General features: G+C 35.4%; 1 protein-coding gene across 1 annotated transcript in view; it reads left to right on the top strand.

Moving 5' to 3' along the window:
* LOC306851857 (protocadherin Fat 3-like) overlaps positions 1–19,875 on the top strand; it is a gene marked incomplete at its 5' end in the record, with an annotated part of 82,964 nt that overhangs the window by 5,005 nt on the left and 58,084 nt on the right. The window contains 2 exons of the mRNA XM_079388333.1: positions 14,518–14,636; positions 14,812–15,010. Of these exons, the coding sequence (XP_079244459.1) occupies positions 14,518–14,636; positions 14,812–15,010 (318 nt within the window). The remainder of the gene's footprint in view (positions 1–14,517; positions 14,637–14,811; positions 15,011–19,875) is intronic.

The raw sequence follows: 19,875 nt of genomic DNA, 5'->3' as shown, positions 1-19,875 counted from the left end.
AAAGTAAGCAAAAAGTAGTCAGAATGCATTACCTAATATGTGTAATCCAACATATTACTTTACTAACTACAATTTCCGTCATGTAATGTGTTATCAGCAATGGACTACAATTTGTAAGGAATTTACCCAGCACTGTGTAAACCGTGAGTGTGTTGAAACCGTGTACCAACCGGATGAGGTCTATGAGACTTGTAGCACAGTGTAAATCAAGAGACTGAGGGGAAAAAGAAAACGAGTTTTGGATGAAAGAGTTTAGGGTTCAGAGGCCAGAATGGTGTGTGTGTTTGTGCGTCTACTCACCCGCAAGCTGCCTGAAAATGATCTGGAGGTTTCAAAACGACCCTCAGATCTCCCGTGGTCTTTCACCTCTCCTTGGAATGAGGGAATCAGGAAAAAAAGGAGGGGAAGCCATGAATATCTGTCTTTCTTTTAAGACAGAAACGAGAGGGTTCACCGTGGCCTTTAAAGGGTATGAATCACACACACTGGTGCAGAACAGTCACCTTCTACTTTTTAAACCATGCTACAACTCGCTGACAGCAATAAAGCAAAGTATCTCCAGCTCTGCGGTACGAGTGGTTTAAAAATGTGGTTTTGTGAGATTTGTGTCCTGGCAGCAGGTGGATCAGTGTCTGTCAGGAGTCGACAGTCTTTGAGGATATCACACCTGTCTTTTTTTTTAAAGCTGTAGATCTTTCAGGTGTCATTCTAGGTTGTGAAGATCTTTCAGGTGTCATTCTAGGTTGTGATTGTGAGGTTTGAGGTTTACTTAGCAGCACTGAACATTCCAACAATAGCAAACTATTTTTTTTAAGTTTTTAATATTTAATATATTTTTACATATATTTTCTTTATTAGTTTGTGCAGTCATATATCATGTGCTTTAATTAATGAAGCGGGTCATCTCAGTAAAAAAAAAACTCAAATTTTTCAGTGCAGAACAGCTTATATGAGGCATGAGCTTAATTATTCTTATATTAATATTAATCTTATATTATTACAACATAATAGAAGTATTATTATATTAGTTATATTAAATCATTAATTAATATTGTAAACATGCATCTTAAATCATAAATATCGTAATTAAATTATTAATATCACTGTATATGCAATGTATGTGCTGTCAAACGATTAATTGCATCCAAAATAAAAGTTTTATTTACGTAATATATGTGTGTACTCTGAATATTTATTATGTATATATAAATACAAACACATGCATGTATATATTTAAGAAAAATATGTTGTTTATATATTAAATATATTTATGTATAATATAAAATATAAGAATATAAATATATAAATGTATATACATGTAAATATTTAAAAATACTCTGTGTGTGTATTTTATACACACAATAAATATACACAGTACACATACATATATTTTATAAAGAAAAACTTTTATTTTGGATGTGATTTAATCGTTTGACTATATATATATATATATATATATATATATATATATATATATATATATATATATATATATATATATATATATATATATATATATATATATATCTATCTTCTATGAGGTGTATATAGGTGCAATGTTCCCTTATACTAGACCTGTACAGCGCGCGCACAAAAAAACTGTGTAACTTTTAATTTTAATGTGCTATTTATATTTAATTTGCCCCTTGATGTAACTAAATGATGTACATTTTAGGTTATCTAAGAAAACATTTTTACAGTATAATACACTGCAGCTCAAATGTTTGGGATCAGTCAATTTTTGAAAGACGTTTCTTAGGCTCATCAAGGCTGTATCTATTTGATAAAAAATACTGAATATTATTTCACAAAATAATATTGTGAAATATTATTGCAATTTAAAATAAAAAAAAATATATTTTAATATACTTTAAAATATAATTTATTCATGTGAAGCAAGCTGAATTTTCAGTATCACATGATCCTTCAGAAATCATTCTAATATGCTGATTTATAATCAATGTTGGAAAAAGTTGTGCTGCTTAATATTTTTTGGGACCCGTGATATTTTTCAAGATTCTTTGAGAAATAAAAAGTTAATAACAACAGTGTTTATTCAAAATAGAAATTTTGTGTTACAATATACACTACTATTCAAAAGTTTGGGGTCAGTACATTTTTTCTTTCTTATTTATTATTTTTTTATTAATACTTTTAAGCAAGGATGTGTTAAATGGATAAAAAGTGATAGTAAAGACTTATATTGTTAGAAAATATTTATATTTTGAATTAATGCTGTACTTTTATTAGCCTAATCAAAGAATCAAAGAAAAAAGGTTCCAAAAAATATTAAGCAGCATAAAAGTTTCAACACTGATAATAAATCAGCATATTAGACAGATTTCTAAAGGATCATGTGACACTGAAGACTGGAGTAATGATGCTGGAAATTCAGCTTTGTTTTACAGGAATACACTATATTTTAAAATATATTAAAATAGAAAACCAATATTAGAAATTGCAATAGCCTAAGAGTTCACAATATTACTTTTTTTCTGTATTTTGATCAAATAAATACAGCCTTGATGAGCATAAGTGACTCAATTATTTATTAGGTTTATAATATAGGCCTAACATAATATAATATCATATAATATCAAAACAACTGAAGCATTTAAACTGATAGAAGAGAATAGAAAACAAACATTTAAACTGAGATCTGTAAGTTAAATATAAAAAACGTGAACATGTTAATTCTTATATAGCTATCTAAACATCACTATGAAGTACAGTTTGCACAGTACACCTGTGTGTGACTGTAAATATCTCAAAGGGTTTTGTTACCGTTCTGTGCCCATCATCCCCTATTTCCAGCACTTAATCAAGCCACTCTTCTGTAATACATGAGGGTGTTTTATTTCACATGCCACTGCGTTTGCTTTCGATTTGAGATATTTCGTCCACAACCAGTGAAGTATTCAGTTTCTAAAGTGACTCATTTGGTGCACATCGTTCTCTTTCTATGAACCCTGTAAACCGCATTCACTGGTTCTAACGGCAGCAGCTCTATAGGGGTTTACCCAAGCATTGCAATTCTTTAGTTTCTTCTAGAATACAATCAAATAGCTTTCCCAACTCATTTTTGCGTGTGTGCGGCAAATTATTTCTCTGCGCGGCTGCGGTGGAAGAAGTGATCGGCTGCGCGCGCACACAGCGTAGAGGGAACACTGTATAGGTGTATATATAGCTTCTATGAGGTGTGCAATTAATGTTATTAATAATATTACAATAATTATTTTACATTAAGTAATTCATATTGTGTTTCTTTGTAGTATTTTTCAATCCTGACTTTAAGTGTTCATATCCCCGATGGGACTGTCTGTCTGTTTGTTTTAACAATGAAAGATGGATTTGGAACCTGTTTGAAACACTTTTTATTTTTGGTGCTGCAGAAATTACACACTGTATAAGGCAAGACTTGATGGTTCAGCATCAAACATTTACATTTAAAGGATTCCCGATGCCTGTTTCTATGGTTGCAACCGTAAATGCGCATACTTCTTGGTTTTCTCTTAACCTTTTTTTCCTTCATTGTTTCTCCATTTCATTTAAACACACACATACATATACGTAAATGTTTCATCCATTTGCATACTCTCACACAAACTGGCCAAACCCAGGGGTCAAAGGTCAGGGAACCAGTGTCAAAGGTCATGCACTTTGGGTCATTCACCTGTCACTTTTCCAATGAGAAGTCTATCCAACTGTTTGCATACAGCTGTTGTGTGTCTGTATAGATCTGATGGAAAGAATGAGGACAGAAGAGGCAGTTGTACACTGCATGACATGATTGCATGTTTGCAAATACACACACACACTCAGTGCACACACATTTTGCAGTAGCACTAGCAAGTGAGGGTATTTATTGCCCTTGTTAGCTCTGTGCTGGCATGGGCCATAAATCACCCGGGGATGGAGCGCAACTCTACAGACGCAATTACAGCTTAAAGAGCACACGTGCACACACACAAATTGAGAGCAAACACTTCACATGTGTCTTTGTACATGCAATCATGACTTAGAAAGCAATTTTCCCCAACGCGCGCACACACACACACACATAAGGAGACTCAGCTTGAAAACATAAGGCATGTTCCGACAAACACGCATGTTATATCCTAAGGATTTTCTGTGCACTTACGGCCGAGGAGCTCTCTATGCATTCTCATTTGAGCTTGGAAGCTTCTATTGTTTGCACAGCACAAACAGCGTTTCAAGGCTGCTCAATTGTACACGAAGCATCAAAAATGTCAAACACAAAGTGTGAAAAAAAGCCCATGCTCATTACAGCCGCCGCTGAGCAGACGCTTTTCATCTGCAGGGACTTACAGTGCACTAATTGCACTGATGGTCCCTGCAGAGCGTCGTAGGGTTAAGTACTTTGCGTGCCACTGAAAGAGCCCTGGCTTACGCTTAGACACCCGGATCCTTTACTGTTAGACTGCTGATGCTGTACTTGAGTTCAGGTGTGTAATTAAGGGAATAGACTTACAGTTTATAATCACAAGAAATCAAAACGGACGCTGTTCACTTTTTTGAATGTAGCTTACTGCGTATGATTCATCAGTGTAAAATGTGCTGAAACGACGTTTCTTTTCAGATGACATCATCGAGCCCTCGATGTTTTAGCCCTGCCCCTCCTGGCTCTTTTTAGTAACAGCCATTTTTTTTTTTATATCCATTTTTTTTTATTTATGGATCTAACTGACTCTACTTTAAAATGTATTACTATTTTTATTTGTTTGTTTTTAATTTCACTCAGAAATAAGTCACATTATGGAAGTATAATAATTGATTGCAAGCCTTTTATGTTGGGACTGGAAGCTTTAGACATTTTTACACATTCAAATTTCACTCTCAAATGTGTCGCATTATGAAAGTATATGGGGGTTCATGCATTTCATGTTGATTTTAAAGGTCCTTTAAGTTCACAAATTCCTACATTATGAAATGTCCTCCAGGGTTTATTAGATGCAACCTTTTCCAGAACTGCACCCTGTAAATGTGCATGTCATCTCAGTTTTGTCAAAATAGACAAACTGACGCTCTCGGCATCCTGTTTTCCGTATATGGGCTGCCATGTGAGATCTAGTGCCTCAGAGTCTTCCTATTGGCCATTCAAAGAGTCTGACCATGGCTCACAATCACATATTTCATGTTTTTTGTCACTTTACAGAGCCCAGGGCTCTCTCGGAGACAGGTGTGATATTTCAGGACACATAATTCAGTCATATCTGTCAGATAATTTTTTTCTCAGTGTCATTCCATAAAAATGGTTTACAGCAACTAAGGTCTTCAGACTGTGGCGCCCTGTTGATTTCAGGAAGTACTGTGATTTCAAATGGCACCCTACCAAAAAGTGCTAAAGTACTAAAGCATCTCTTTTTTATTTAGTAAGCAATGCAGATTCATATGAAGATACAATTTTTAAGTGTAGATCAAGGGGGCTGTCTTGCAAAATCTTACAAGTTAAATACCTAGACAGTCATTTTGGACATTGTTGATGCATTTAATTTTCAAATTGAATATTTAAATGTACTTATGATGCTCGAAATCAAATTAATAATATATGTTGCGTTTTATTTATTGATTTATGTGTGTGTTATGAGTTATTATTTTCCATTTATGTTTTAGTTTGTTATTTTAGTATTTCAAATTAAACTAAAATTAATTGAGAAATTATGCTTTAGCAACTGAAACACATAAATACATTTTTTTTTATAACAGGCAAAAATTACAAATAAAATTTTCTTAACCAATATTGATTTATATATATAAATGCTTATAGGTTTTTGGTGAGTTTTTGGCTCAAGGTCTGCATATAAAGTCACACCAGAGGTGTTCAGCTGGGATCAGGACTTGGCTTTCTTCAGACCAGTCAAGTTCTTCCACACTGACTGAATCAATCATGTCTTTTTAAACCGTGTCTTATACACAGAGGCACTGTCATGTTAGAATAGAAAAGGGTCCTGTCCAAACTGTTGCTATAAAATTAGAAGCACACAGTTCCCTAGAATATCATTATATGCTTAAACATTAAGATTTGTACTCTAAAGTAGTCAAACATGTTCATTAGAAGGGGGTGACCCAATACTTTTGACAATATAGTGTATGTATGTGTATCAAAGCTGTAAATAAAGAAAAAAATATTGGAGTAAGAACAAGTAAATACCATTCCATTTTTGAATACTTATTTGTGAAATTTACTGGCAATTTCTGAGAGAAAATTGTTTCTACATCCCCTTTTTTTTAATAAATGTTGTCTAGTTCAACAGTTCTCAAGGTTTTGAAACAGCCAATCTCTTTATAGCAAAGTACCTCCGTATCCGCCAGTCAAACTCTTGCGGTCAAGTTCATGTCACGTCATATCCAATCAAACGCTGAAATGACACTGTCAGCCTCGTAAATGTTACACAGGTCATCTTCATACACCGGTTTCACTCTGATTTTCGCAAAGGTTCAGTGTTTGGGTCATGTAACCTGATGTGATTGGATGAAACCCTGCCTTGTGCCCTGTATAACCCCGCAAGGCTTTGGCTAAATATAGGAGCGCAATAACATGGGGAAGTGGATGAGCACACCAAAATGACAGACTCAATAAAGGCTTTCTCTGTGTTTTTGTCCTTTCTTGTCTCCCTTTCTTTTCATTCTGACTGTCTTTTCTTTTTCTGTCTCTATTGCAAATTGTGCGTAGGAGTTTCTGAGATTTCTCTGCTGAAGTAGCACTGAACACAAGAGATGCGTCCTGCTTATGCAATGCGTGCATTTGCGTGCGCTAAAAGCATAGTGCTTAAGTGTGTGTATGTTGCGGAGATGTCTGAAAGTGAAGTTATCCATATGCATTATCTGAAAAACATCCTGATTCACATACATTTTTAATAATAAAAATTGTTTTGACATTAGGATAACACAATTATTTTAGTATTGTTGATATACTGTTATAGTTTGTATTATTTTTGAGTATTTTTATACTTTCCATTTTCATTGAAGTTAAAAGTTTAGTACTTTTTTTTTTTTCTTGTCATATTCATTTTTACTTCAGTTTTAGTTTGAGTACTTCAAGTTAAACTAAAACAAAATGAGAAATAATGCCTCTGCAACTAACTGAGCACTAACTTTTATATTTTATTTCTGTTAACACATATTCCACATTTTATTTATTTATTATTTATTTTAGTTTTAGTTATAGACAGTAGCACTGCAGGGAAATTACAAATGCAAACATTTATTCACAATAAAAAAATTATTCATAGTTCAAATATTTGAAAGTTAGGAACATTGGAGCTTTTTTCAGAAAAAAACACATGAAACGCGTATTCACTGTAAAAATTGATTTCATAGTTCAAATGTTATTATTAAGATTATTGGATTATTATTAAGATTACAGGGGGAAGTCGTGGCCTAATGGTTAGAGAGTCGGACTCGTAATCGAAAGGTTGCGAGTTCGAGCCCCCGGCCGGCAGGAATTGTAGGTGGGGGGAGTGAATGTCCAGCGCTCTCTCCACCCTCAATACCACGACTGAGGTGCCCTTGAGCAAGGCACCGAACCCCCGGGCGCTGCAGCATGGCTGCCCACTGCTCCGGGTGTGTGTTCACGGTGTGTGTGTGTGTGTGTGTGTGTGGATTTGTTCACTACTCACTGCTGTGTGTGTGCACTTGGATGGGTTAAACGCAGAGCACCAATTTCGAGTATGGGTCACCATACTTGACAATACGTCACGACAAGACGACAAGACTATTGAAGTACATTTTCCAAGAAAATAGTTTTGTTTTTTTTACTTCAAAATTTAATTCAATGTCGATTAGTGAAATATACCTGCAATTTCTGAGTGAGAATGGTTTCTACACCCAGTATTTATTTAATTTTTTTTCCTAGTATTGAATGCACTTCTTGGAAATGTATGTGTGGTATCACATATGCCTGCTGGTGCTTACTGTATGTATACGTTAGCATGTCTCATATTTCGTTTTTGTCTGTATAATGTAAACCGCAGTGATTATGTATGCATGAGTGTGCATGAATGCACCGGCTCTCTTGAGAATGTCTTCCAGTCCGATGCCACTGTACAGAAATAGTGGGTCACTACAACTCCAAACCGTCATGAAATCAACCAGAAAACAACTTAAGCATTTCCGATAAAGCCTAATTCCAGGTTGCTGCTTCGTTAAAGGACTAATCAGAAGTAAAATATTCTGCTCAAGCTCTAAATGTGTGTTTCTCTGTCCTAAATAAACCATAATAGCCGTGTCGACGTTAGATCTAATCATCAAAGTTGATTATTAGAGTCAATGCTCCCCTCTAGTACAATACCGACTTCACCAGCTGCCCACGTTCCTTTTCCTTTATTCAATTTGTTCTCTGTGGTACGTGATTTTCTTCATATTACAGTGAATTCGAAACCTTTATGGAGTTCAGAAATAGCTGCCAGTCGTTCAAAGCACAGATGATAGTGCTTCTCATTTGCTCGGAACCAATGATGTGTTGCAGCAGTCAGTGGTTTTCTTTTAACATTTTTCTCGTTCCACATCTTGGCCTTTTGTAAATCATTTGAAGTGGACATATCCACTTGAATATCAGAAAAAGGTTTGAGTTGAGTGATATTTTAATGTCTAAAGCTAATATAAACCTCCTCCACAGAACTAATTTGTAAAAACCAGTCATTCTGAAGTTCCTGGTGTTAAATTGATATTACGTATTAAAATATGTCCAGCTACACTGCTGGGTAAAATATGGATGAACCCAGCGAATGGGTTGTTTGGACCCAGCGGTTGGGTTACTGCCCAGTTGGTTGAAAACAACCCAGCATGTGTTCTGTCCGATATTTACCCAGCACTGGGTTGTATTTAACCCAGCATTTTTTTAGAGTGTATATTTAAATAATTTGCATATTGTTTGTTGGTTAGTTTTTAGTATTTGCATTATTGTGTTTTATTTGAAGAAAAGTTGCCAAAATTTGGGTTGGTTAGTCCTAAAAAAGGTTACTACTTATTTTCAGTAAGACTTCAGTGGGGTGGTGATGGCGCAGTGGATAAGACACATGCCTTTGGTGTGAGAGACCCGGGTTCGAATCCACTGTGAGACACCAATGTGTCCCTGAGCAAGACACTTAACCCCTAGCTGCTCCAGAGGCGTGCGACCTCTGACATATATAGCAATTGTAAGTCGCTTTGGATAAAAGCATCAGATAAATGTAAATGTAAGACTTTTTAAAAGAGATGTTTATTTTTATTAAGCATGGATGCATTAAATTGATTGAAAGGGACAGTAAGACTTTTAATAATGTGCTCACAGATTCCATCTTTTGAACAGTATATAAGGTACCATAGTATAAAAAGACTGTTTAATTCTGAACTCTAGTGTAATTGGCAGAAAGATAAAAGAATAAAGAGTGCCTTTAAGCATGTACATTTTTGAGGATGTCAGTTTGACTTGACTTTGAGTCTGGAGTTGTGAGTTTCTATCAAACTGTAGGCTGTGTTATGTAATTGTGATTTTGTGAAATTGCGTTCTGTGGTTTAGAGTTTCGCAGGCATTTGTGGTTGGTACGTTGTGTTGGGCGGCACTGACTTAGTGTGGTTTTCTCAAGAGCTGTGCAGCTTTTTACTGTGTTGTGAGGCTGTGTTTAAGAGATAGTAAAGTCTGCTCCCTGTCATCACTTTCTTAACACCCTCCTTTAAAACCACAGGGATATTTTGATGCGACTAAATCTGTGAATTTCCTTTTGTCATACACACACACACACACACACACACACAAGCTGCTCTACCTAGAAAGCGAATGTGCCTCCTACGCTTGTGTCTCACTCACAGGCTTACACAAGTGTCTAACACACACTGACAGATAACACCTTCTACACACACGCACATACACACTATACATCCTGCTAAAGTGTTAATTGGCTTCATTTTAATTTGATTTAAATAAAGGCTATGAATTTAGTGCATTAGGATTAGTGTATGTATGTGTGTTTTTGATGGAAAGACACTTTTGACGGTTTTCGGGATGTGTTATCCGAACTTCATTCAGGTTGCTAGGCTACGGCATGAAAAACGTTCCTGAATGAAGTATAATGTCCCACTAAACGCTCATGTGGTATCACAACACCCTGTTTCTAATCACTACAAATGCCATTTGTAATTACACTGCTGAGATTACAAAAGTGTTGGGTTTGTTCTTTCCCTGGTGGGTCCAATGAAAATGCACAGTTTAATACATGCATCTGAAGACCAAGCTAAGGTCATTTTTTAACCAAAAAATAGCATTCTGTCAATGTTTGCACTTCCATTCAAAAGTTTGGAGTCAGTGAAATTGTTTTAATGTTTCTAAAAGATGCTCACTAAGGCTGCATTTACGTGATCAAAAATACAGAAAACTCTGTAATGTTGTGAAATATTATTACAGATTAAAATAACTGCTTTGTATTTGAATATTTGTTTAAATGTAATTTATTTCTGTGATGCAAAGCTGATTTGCTGCTCAAGACACATTTCTGATCATTATCAGAGTTGAAAACAGCTGTGGTGCAGCAGCAGTTAATTGAAATAGAAATCTTTTGTAACATTATAATTGTCTTTACTGTCACTTTGATCAGTTTAATGCAGAAGTGTTCATTTCTTTCCAAAATACACAAAATTGTACTGACCCCAAACTTTTGAATGATTATGTCACTCAGTTATTATGTCATTCCAAACTTGTATGGCTTCCTTTCTTTTGGGAAACACAGATTTATCCGGGCTGCTTTTTTCCCATACAGTGGAAGTGAATGGGGACTTGGCCTGTCAAGCTCCAAAAATAACAAAAGCTCTATAAAAGTAGTACATATGACTCATGCAATACATTCCATGTCTTCTGTACACATAACTGTACACTTCTGTAGCTTTGTATGAGAAACATACATGAAATCTTCGTCAAACTTATGCATCTTGATGCATCATATTTGCACAATTTTAAATTAAATTTAAGTGAATAACATGTCAGTTTCAGTCTGTTCCTCGCACAAAGCTTGGAATGTAGTGTAGAAGTCATATGAACTACTTTATGAAGCAATTTTTGGAATTGACAGCTCCAGTCCCCATGCACTTCTACTGTGTGGAATAAAGCAGCCGGGACATTCTGCCAAGCATCTCCTTTTTTCGTTCCACAAAAGAAAAGAAAACATAGGGGTTTGTAACAACTTGAGTGTGAGTAAATGATTTTTCAATTTTGGGTGAACTGTCAGAATTTATATTTTTGGGTGCTCTGTCCCTTTAAGAGACGATTTCAAAACTAATGTATGACTATAACTGTGCAGGGAAGCAGAGCTTTGACACACACAAAAGCACCAGGATCAATTATTAAACCAATGATTAGTCAAAGATCAAAGATTGGAAGAGAGAATACATAAACACAGAAAACCCTCACATTTCCTCTCATCCTAAACACGTCGCTCTTTCACTCCCTCCTTCAGCGAGACTAATTTGAGGCTTATTTGTATTCTGTTCTTAACGAATCTATAAGAGACCTGCATATTTAATGAGCTGACTATCTCGATGACACACCATGAGTTACAGTAAGAGGATGCTGGGAAAGGCAGGATGTAGATAATTGGGCTCTCATTAATAATTGATCACAGAGATTATGCCAATGAAAAGCATTACTAACACACATATTTGCACACACACACACATGTGCACGCCTCATGCCATCCGGCTGGCAATCTCTCATTGACTCATATCGTTCTCATCTAGGTCAAACAGCAGGAACACAACAACCGACGAAAAGCAAAATAATCTCCCCATTTCCACTCGTTTATTTGCGCTCGCCGCTTTCTTTCTTTCTCTCTCTCTGCCTGTCCTATCTGCTCGCTCAGCTCTGGCAGTAATATCAGCTTCCAGCCAGGACTGTGTGTGTGACTGCTTAGCTGTAGACTGAGGACAAAATTGTACACAAAAGCGAGCTAAATTTGACACAACCTTCCATTTGGAAGGCAATTATTAATAAATAAATAAATGAAAATGCAAATAATAGTGATAAAATGTATAATATTAAAATGCATTTTATTATTAGAATTCTTTATTTTAATGTTAATTAAAATATTTTTTTTATTAAAATACAAAAAGAAATCTTTGAGTTTTGGTTGTGTATAATAATTAGCTTTAAAAAACAACAATAGATGTCTAAAGAATGTCCCCTTTTTACAATAATATAATATTAAAATGAATTATTATTTAAATATTTTATTATTTTAAACGTCACATGTAAATGTCTCTGGAAAAAAAAAACAATACATGCCTATGGAATCTTCACTTTTAGAAGAATATAAAATTAAAACGTGTTATTAGAATATTTATTATTATTTTTATAAAAAATATAAAAAGCTCTTTTTAGGGTAGGGTTTAAATTTTGGTTTGTCTGTAATAATTATAATTAGCTTAATATAAAACAATATGTCTATGGAATGTCAATAATAATACTAAAATGCATTCTGTTATTAGAATTTTTTTTTTTTTTTGTCTATAGTAATTATAATTAGCATTATGAAAACAGTAAATGTCTCGGGAATGTCTCCTATTATAAGAGTATGATATTAAAATGTATTACAACTTTAAAGGCGATTTTCTCAATATTTAGATTTTTTTTTGCACCCTCAGAATCCAGATTTTTAAATAGTTGAAACACTTTAAAGAATATAATATTAAAATGTATTATATTCTTAGAATATTAATATTAATTTTAAAATACATTTTTTTATTCTATTTTGAATTTATAGTAATTATAATTAGCTTCGTACAAAACAATAGATCTCCCCTTTTAGAAGAATGTGAATGTGTGTGTACTGTATGTTGTGTGTGTGTGTGTGTGTGTCTGAAGTTGAATGAGCTGCTCTGGTTGGTGGTAATGGTGTAAGATGACTCTGGTTTGTCAGGGCTGGTTTTCCAATCTGTGTCTCTGATTGGCTAAAGTGAGTTTCTATTACCTCAGAGAGTAGAATACACTCTCTTCTCTGTCTCTCGTTCTCACTGTGTCCCTTTTTTTCATTGTCTACTCTCATTTTGAGGTTCCTCGGGCAGTTCTGCTGGTGTTCCGAATATATTGCGTGTGTTCTCACTCTAGCACAGAGAACTAAAGGATTTTATGAATCCTACAGGCTGACAGACTGAATTATTGATGTCACACACACACACAAGCTCAGGCTGTTTTTCAATTCAGCGAAACCTGATCTGATTCCTTTACCTGATTCAAGTCTGATTCTAGTTCTTTTGCAGAAAATTTACCATGGTACCTGTAGTTTCAGTCAAAACACAGAGGTATAAAAGTACTTAAAATTTATACAGAAATTATGGGGATAAATAAATAAATAGGTATGCATGTATATATAACGCTCTATTTTTAGATATTATTTATATTTTTTATAAAAATGTATTTACTTTATATTTGCTTAATTTAATTTTTTTATAGACTTTTATTTCGGTTAGGTCTAGCTCAACAGTCCCACCAGAGCAAAGTCTCACTTTTTTGTGGCAAATCTGTCCCTGAGAATAACTGCTTTTTTCCCCCTTTTTTTTATGTTCTGACCATGGACATAATTAATTTTTTTTGCCCCCAAGACTGAAGACCTCAGTTTACAGTTATATGGAGCAATTGAAAATGCCGGGCTGTTGTTGGGGTCAGAGGTTCAGGTTTTATTTTGTCTGTAGCCTGAGGATTGCTTTTTCTTCTGCTCTGTTTCTGTTACATGACTTATGGAAGTGACCTCCTTATTGATCTAAATTTACCACAACCTGTGTTCTGCTGTATTATCACAGAAAAACAGAGATTTTCAAAGGTGACTCACCACTAGCGTCACCACAGAACAGTGACGAGGTTTCCAGAACAGTCACCATTGGCCAGCCAAACAGGAAGCCCCGCCCCAAACTCAAGCAATTGGCTAAGACATTGTTGCTGTGGTAGGCCCAAACAAACAGCAATGTTTTGACAGCGCCACACACTTTTCAAGAAAATTACCTGACAAATTGTTCGCTTGGTACATTAATCTGAAATAAAAGACAGTATTTTACCAATAAAACAATTCCATTATTCAGTTATAACATTCAATTATTCTGCAGTAATTTCTGCACCACTAGCATCAGAAAACAGACCTTCTGTAATAATGACTGTTTTCAAACAGGTTTTTTGGCCATTGGCCAGCTAAGAAGGAAGCCCCGCCCCAAACACATGCCATTGGCTGAGCCATTGTTGCCGTTATGTTTTTAATAGCACCAAACACTCTTCAAAGATAAACTGCTCAATTAGAATATTAATCTGAGATATGAGACCAAATTTGAACAGTATAGCAATTTACACAGCTCGGTTGTTTTAATGTTTCTGCTCTGTAATTGCTTTTTTGACAGCAATTGCTGCTATCAGAGTTAATATGAGTTTTGTCAGTCTCAGTGAAGAATGCATTGAAACTAAATTATCGATTCTGCCACTGTTTGACTGGAATTAAAATGTTCAGCTTGTGATGTTTTGGTGTTTTTATCCATTTTATATTGCAGGTGTCATCTACACTACAGATCTGTTGGACCGAGAGACGCAGGATTCCTATTGGCTGACGGTGTACGCTACTGATCTGGGAGTGGTACCGCAGTCAGCAGCACTACAAGTGTATATACAGGTAAATTAGTGTGTATCCTTTGTGAGGATAGATAGATAGATAGATAGATAGATAGATAGATAGATAGATAGATAGATAGATAGATAGATAGATAGATAGATAGATAGATAGATAGATAGATAGATAGATAGATAGATAGATAGATAATGTGTGATAAATCTGTGTGTTTGAACAGGTTGAGGATGTTAACGATAACGCTCCCCTCACATCTGAGCCGATGTATCACGCCACCATTCCGGAAAATTCCCCGAAGGACCAGTCCGTCATTCAGATCCAGGCGCAGGACCCTGACGCCACGGCAACCGAGCCCCGCCTGTCATTCCGTATCTCCAGCGGCAACCCGCAGAACTTCTTCAGCATCAACCCGCGCACCGGTCAGTGTCCTGTCAATCAAACTCCTCCTGTGTGATAGATATAATAAATATCAGATGATCCATCCATCTATCCATCCAGCCTTCGTTATGTCCATCTATCCAACTTCCATCATCCATCATTCTATCCATCTATCTGTCCATCTTCTGCCTTTCTGACCATCCATCTATCTATCTGTCTATCTGTCTATCTATCTGTCTGTCTGTCTGTCTGTCTGTCTGTCTGTCTGTCTGTCTGTCTGTCTGTCTGTCTATCTGTCTGTCTATCTATCTAGTTCTATCGTTCTGTTGTGTCGTCTGTCTGTCTGTCTGTCTGTCTGTCTGTCTGTCTGTCTGTCTGTCTGTCTGTCTGTCTATCTATCTATCTATAGTTCTATCGTTCTGTTGTGTCGTCTGTCTGTCTGTCTGTCTGTCTGTCTGTCTGTCTGTCTGTCTGTCTGTCTGTCTGTATGTCTATCTATCTATCGTTCTATCGTTCTATCCATCCATCTATTGTTCTATCATCAATCTATCCATAAATCCATCCTTCTCTCTGTCTATCCATCCATCCATCTATCCATCATTTGTATATACTGTGATTTACCATGGTACTGTGTCTGAAAAACATGGTAATAACTTTGTCTTTTTGTTTAGTTTTTTTCTTTTTATGAGTGTTTTAGTCTTTGGTGTAGATAAAGCTAATTTTTCCTTCTTGTGCATTAATTAATTCTGCTCATTTAGTATTTAAATTCACTCATTTAAATATCAGCATCTGGGTGTGTGAGTTCTTGAGGTCGTCGCTGTTCTCCGCATTATGACATCATCGTTTGAGCCTACTGTAAATCCTGGCTGCTGATTGGCTGGTGTTATGGATTTGCCTTTGATTGACAGATTAATTTCATAGCTACAGGCCCTTCCCTCCAGCCACACGCCCCATAGTGCATGTCAGCAGGAAGCAGCGATCCTAATTAAAAACTTTGTAAAGGTCACAAAAGGTCAAGCTGTCAGAAAGACAGAAGGCAACAGCAAAAGGGACGCAGCCAGAGAGAAAGATCAGAAAGTCTTGTGAGGTTTGATGCAATAAATTTATTTTCATAAACTGCATTTCCTGAAAAACTCACAACACATCAATTTTCTGTAGACGTTTGTCTGTATGTGTGTGTGTGTGTGTGTGTGTTCGATCTTGTTACAGATCAATGTGAAAGCATGGTCACCATCTATGGATCCTTCTGGAAAAAGAGTCCAGATAAATGTTACTCTATCTATCTATCTATCTACTGTTCTATCGTTCTGTTGTGTCATCTATCTATCTATCTATCTATCTATCTATCTATCTATCTATCTATCTATCTATCTATCTATCTATCTGTCTGTCTGTCTGTCTGTCTGTCTGTCTGTCTGTCTGTCTGTCTGTCTGTCTGTCTATCATTCTATCCTTCTATCTGTCGTTCTTTCTCTGTCTCTCTGTCTGTCTGTCTGTCTATCATTCTGTCATTCTATCCTTCTATCTGTCGTTCTTTCTCTGTCTCTCTGTCTGTCTGTCTGTCTATCCTTCTATCTGTCTGTCTAACTAACTGTCTGTCTGTCTGTCTGTCTGTCTGTCTGTCTGTCTGTCATTCTGTCTGTCATTCTGTCATTCTATCCTTCTATCCTTCTATCTGTCTATCTATCTGTCAATCTATCTGTCTGTCTGTCTATCCTTCTATCTATCTGTCTGTCTGTCTGTCTGTCTGTCTGTCTATCTGTCTGTCTGTCTGTCTGTCTATCATTCTATCCTTCTATCTGTCGTTCTTTCTCTGTCTCTCTGTCTGTCTGTCTATCATTCTGTCATTCTATCCTTCTATCTGTCGTTCTTTCTCTGTCTCTCTGTCTGTCTGTCTGTCTATCCTTCTATCTGTCTGTCTAACTAACTGTCTGTCTGTCTGTCTGTCTGTCTGTCTGTCATTCTGTCTGTCATTCTGTCATTCTATCCTTCTATCTGTCTATCTATCTGTCAATCTATCTGTCTGTCTGTCTATCCTTCTATCTATCTGTCTGTCTGTCTGTCTGTCTGTCTGTCTATCTCTCTGTCTGTCTGTCTGTCTATTCTATTGTTCTATCGTTCTATCATTCTATTTTTCTATCGTTCTGTCTATTGTTCTATTGTTCTGTCATTCTTTCTATCATTCTGCCTTTCTGTCGTTCTGAAGTTCTATCTATCGTTCTATTGTTCTGCAGTTCAGTTGTTCTATCTATCATTCTATCGCTCGCTCTCTTTTGCAGAGGTGTGAATTGTTTGATTTCAGTCTTGTATTCGTTTATTTTAGTGAAAGCTGTCTAAATGTTAATCAAACGGATGCAGGTCTGGCCTCTGCTCTCACCTACTCTAAGCATCATGAGATCTAAGCATCAAGGCCTTTCAGCCTGATCGTGTTTAAATGTATGTGTGTAACAGAGACGATTATACATCACCATCTAGCTGGCACACACACCCCTGCTCTGTTTGTTGGGCTTTTATTTGGAAACTTGTTTGTCTGTTTATGTATATGGATTACATGAATTATTGATGCCATGTCAAATATACCGAGCGCACAGAGAGAGATGAAATTACCGCTCTCGGGAAACTTCATTCAATTCCAGGTTTAAATAAAGTACTTGTGGAGAAGTATTGAGCAGTAAAGATGACTTTAGAGGTCATTTTATTATTCTCCTATAAAGCAGAGTTGCAATTGATGTTTCTGGGATAGCCAGAGTTGATTTGTATAACGTTTCTTTTCAAGTGGAGAACATGATGCACAGCTTTGAAAATTCAGACCCTGTTATATGTGTGTGTGTGTGTGTGTGTGTGTGTGTGTTTAATTAATGACATATTTGAGTCACTGGAGTTTGTGCGGGCCGCAAGGAAATGTTTATTTATTGACACATTTCTGAGAAAACAGAGCCAGGGTGTGTGTTTTTTGAAAGTGTGTGTGTGTAGTCAGCATGGTTGGAAGCAGATGTTATGAGGATATTTTGATGATGCACTGCAGCGTTTTGTGAAGGTGACTCCAAAACAAAACATCTTTAGTTCTTTCACAAGACTGGAGTTTGCACACGCTCCCTAGACACGTCTGCGCTTCTTGTTTGTGTGCTCCCTCGGCAGTCTAACACATCTGCTGGGACAGTTAAAGTTATATTGTAGTTTACAATACACACGTTGCCTGCGCTGAGAGATGTGTGGTCTCTTATGATAGTTTACACATGCTTCTGAAAGATTTCTGTACTGTCATGGGGGACATTGCTCTTACACTTTATTGCTTTTGCAGATGTGTTTGTAACTGAGGAGTTTATACACAAACCCTAAACAACTCAGTTAATCGATACCAGAAAGCCAGCCTCTGGTATCAATACTGCATACAGGCAACAAATAAAAGGCCAGAAGAAAAAAAGAATAAAATCTTAGCTCAGTCCAAAACTGACATCTTTTCAAAAGTATAACACAGAAACCGCAACACAGGGCCAACCAACCCCACCAAAAAAAAAAAATAAAAAAAAAATATACATATATAAATATATATAAAATGTATTATTAATATAATAATAATATAATGATTATGGTGATGTTTATTATTGTTATTGATGTTATTATTATTACTAATATTGTTGTTACTATATAATTATATAGTAATAATAGTAATAATTCACACATCATAATCATACCTTTTATTATCATTAATTTAATATCATATAAAAAATAAACCACCACCAACAGCAACATAAAAAAACATCATTAGTAGTACTAGTAGTAGTACTGGTGGTAGTAGTATTTTTATTATTTTGCTTTTATGTTAACATCAAACAATACTACTAATAATAATGGTGGTGGTTTATTTGATTATTTTATATTAATGCAAATAAAAGTATTATTTTAATAATTTGCAGATTCCATAAAAGCAGTTTTGAACTAATTTTAGTAAATATTACAATGAAAGAAAAATAAGCAATGGCTAAAATGGTCTTATTACATAGATTTATGAATGATAAACTGAAGCAAGATCATGTACTATTAATCAAAGCCTACTGTTGCTGATCCACAACACAGGTCCTCTATGGATTCAGTGTATTCTGTTGCTTATGTGCAGTGATGAATTCATTTAGACTTTCTGGGTTATACACAGCAGTGGGAAATTGCACCATTTGGAAGCGCGTTTAAGCTTAAGTTCAGAGTCTGTGTTCCCTAGTGCATCTACAAACAAATTCAGAACTGAACAGTTTATACACGCTCCCTGAACAACATGAGCAAAACTCTAGTATTATAGTTCATTCACCTCAGTTTACTGACACACTCCTCCATTCTCCCTAAACATTACAGCCTTCTGAACACACTTCCTAAAATCATGAGCCGTTTCTACACGCTCCCTAAGCATCATTTTGCTCTCATTGTGCTTCCAAACATCCCACCAGACGCTACACATGTTGTCTTGAACGGGTGGATGGATGGACAGATGATTGAATAGGTAAATATATGTACGGATAGATGGGAGGAATGGATGTGTGCCAAAATGATGTTTTTGTCACACCTGCCAGTAGCGGGTGAATTGAGAATATGTAATGGCCATAAATATTTCTGAGTGGTCATGAAATGTCTTTTACATCATTTTTCATTTAAAAAATTGTGTTGATTTATTTATGTATTTGTGTGTGCATATAATATTTGTTATGTGTAATGCATGATATATATATATATATATATATATATATATATATATATATATATATATATATATATATATATATATATATATATATATATATATATATACAGTTAATTTATAAGAAAAAAATAATTAAACAGCATAATTAAAATACTACATACACAATGTGTGTAATACAAATATTTAATATATATATTATACATAACTAATATGTAG

This window comes from Barbus barbus, assembly GCF_936440315.1.
Source record: "Barbus barbus genome assembly, chromosome: 31".
Classification (NCBI taxonomy): domain Eukaryota; kingdom Metazoa; phylum Chordata; class Actinopteri; order Cypriniformes; family Cyprinidae; genus Barbus; species Barbus barbus.
Note: the sequence above shows the minus strand (reverse complement) of the source record. Positions and strands in the feature narration are given on the sequence as shown.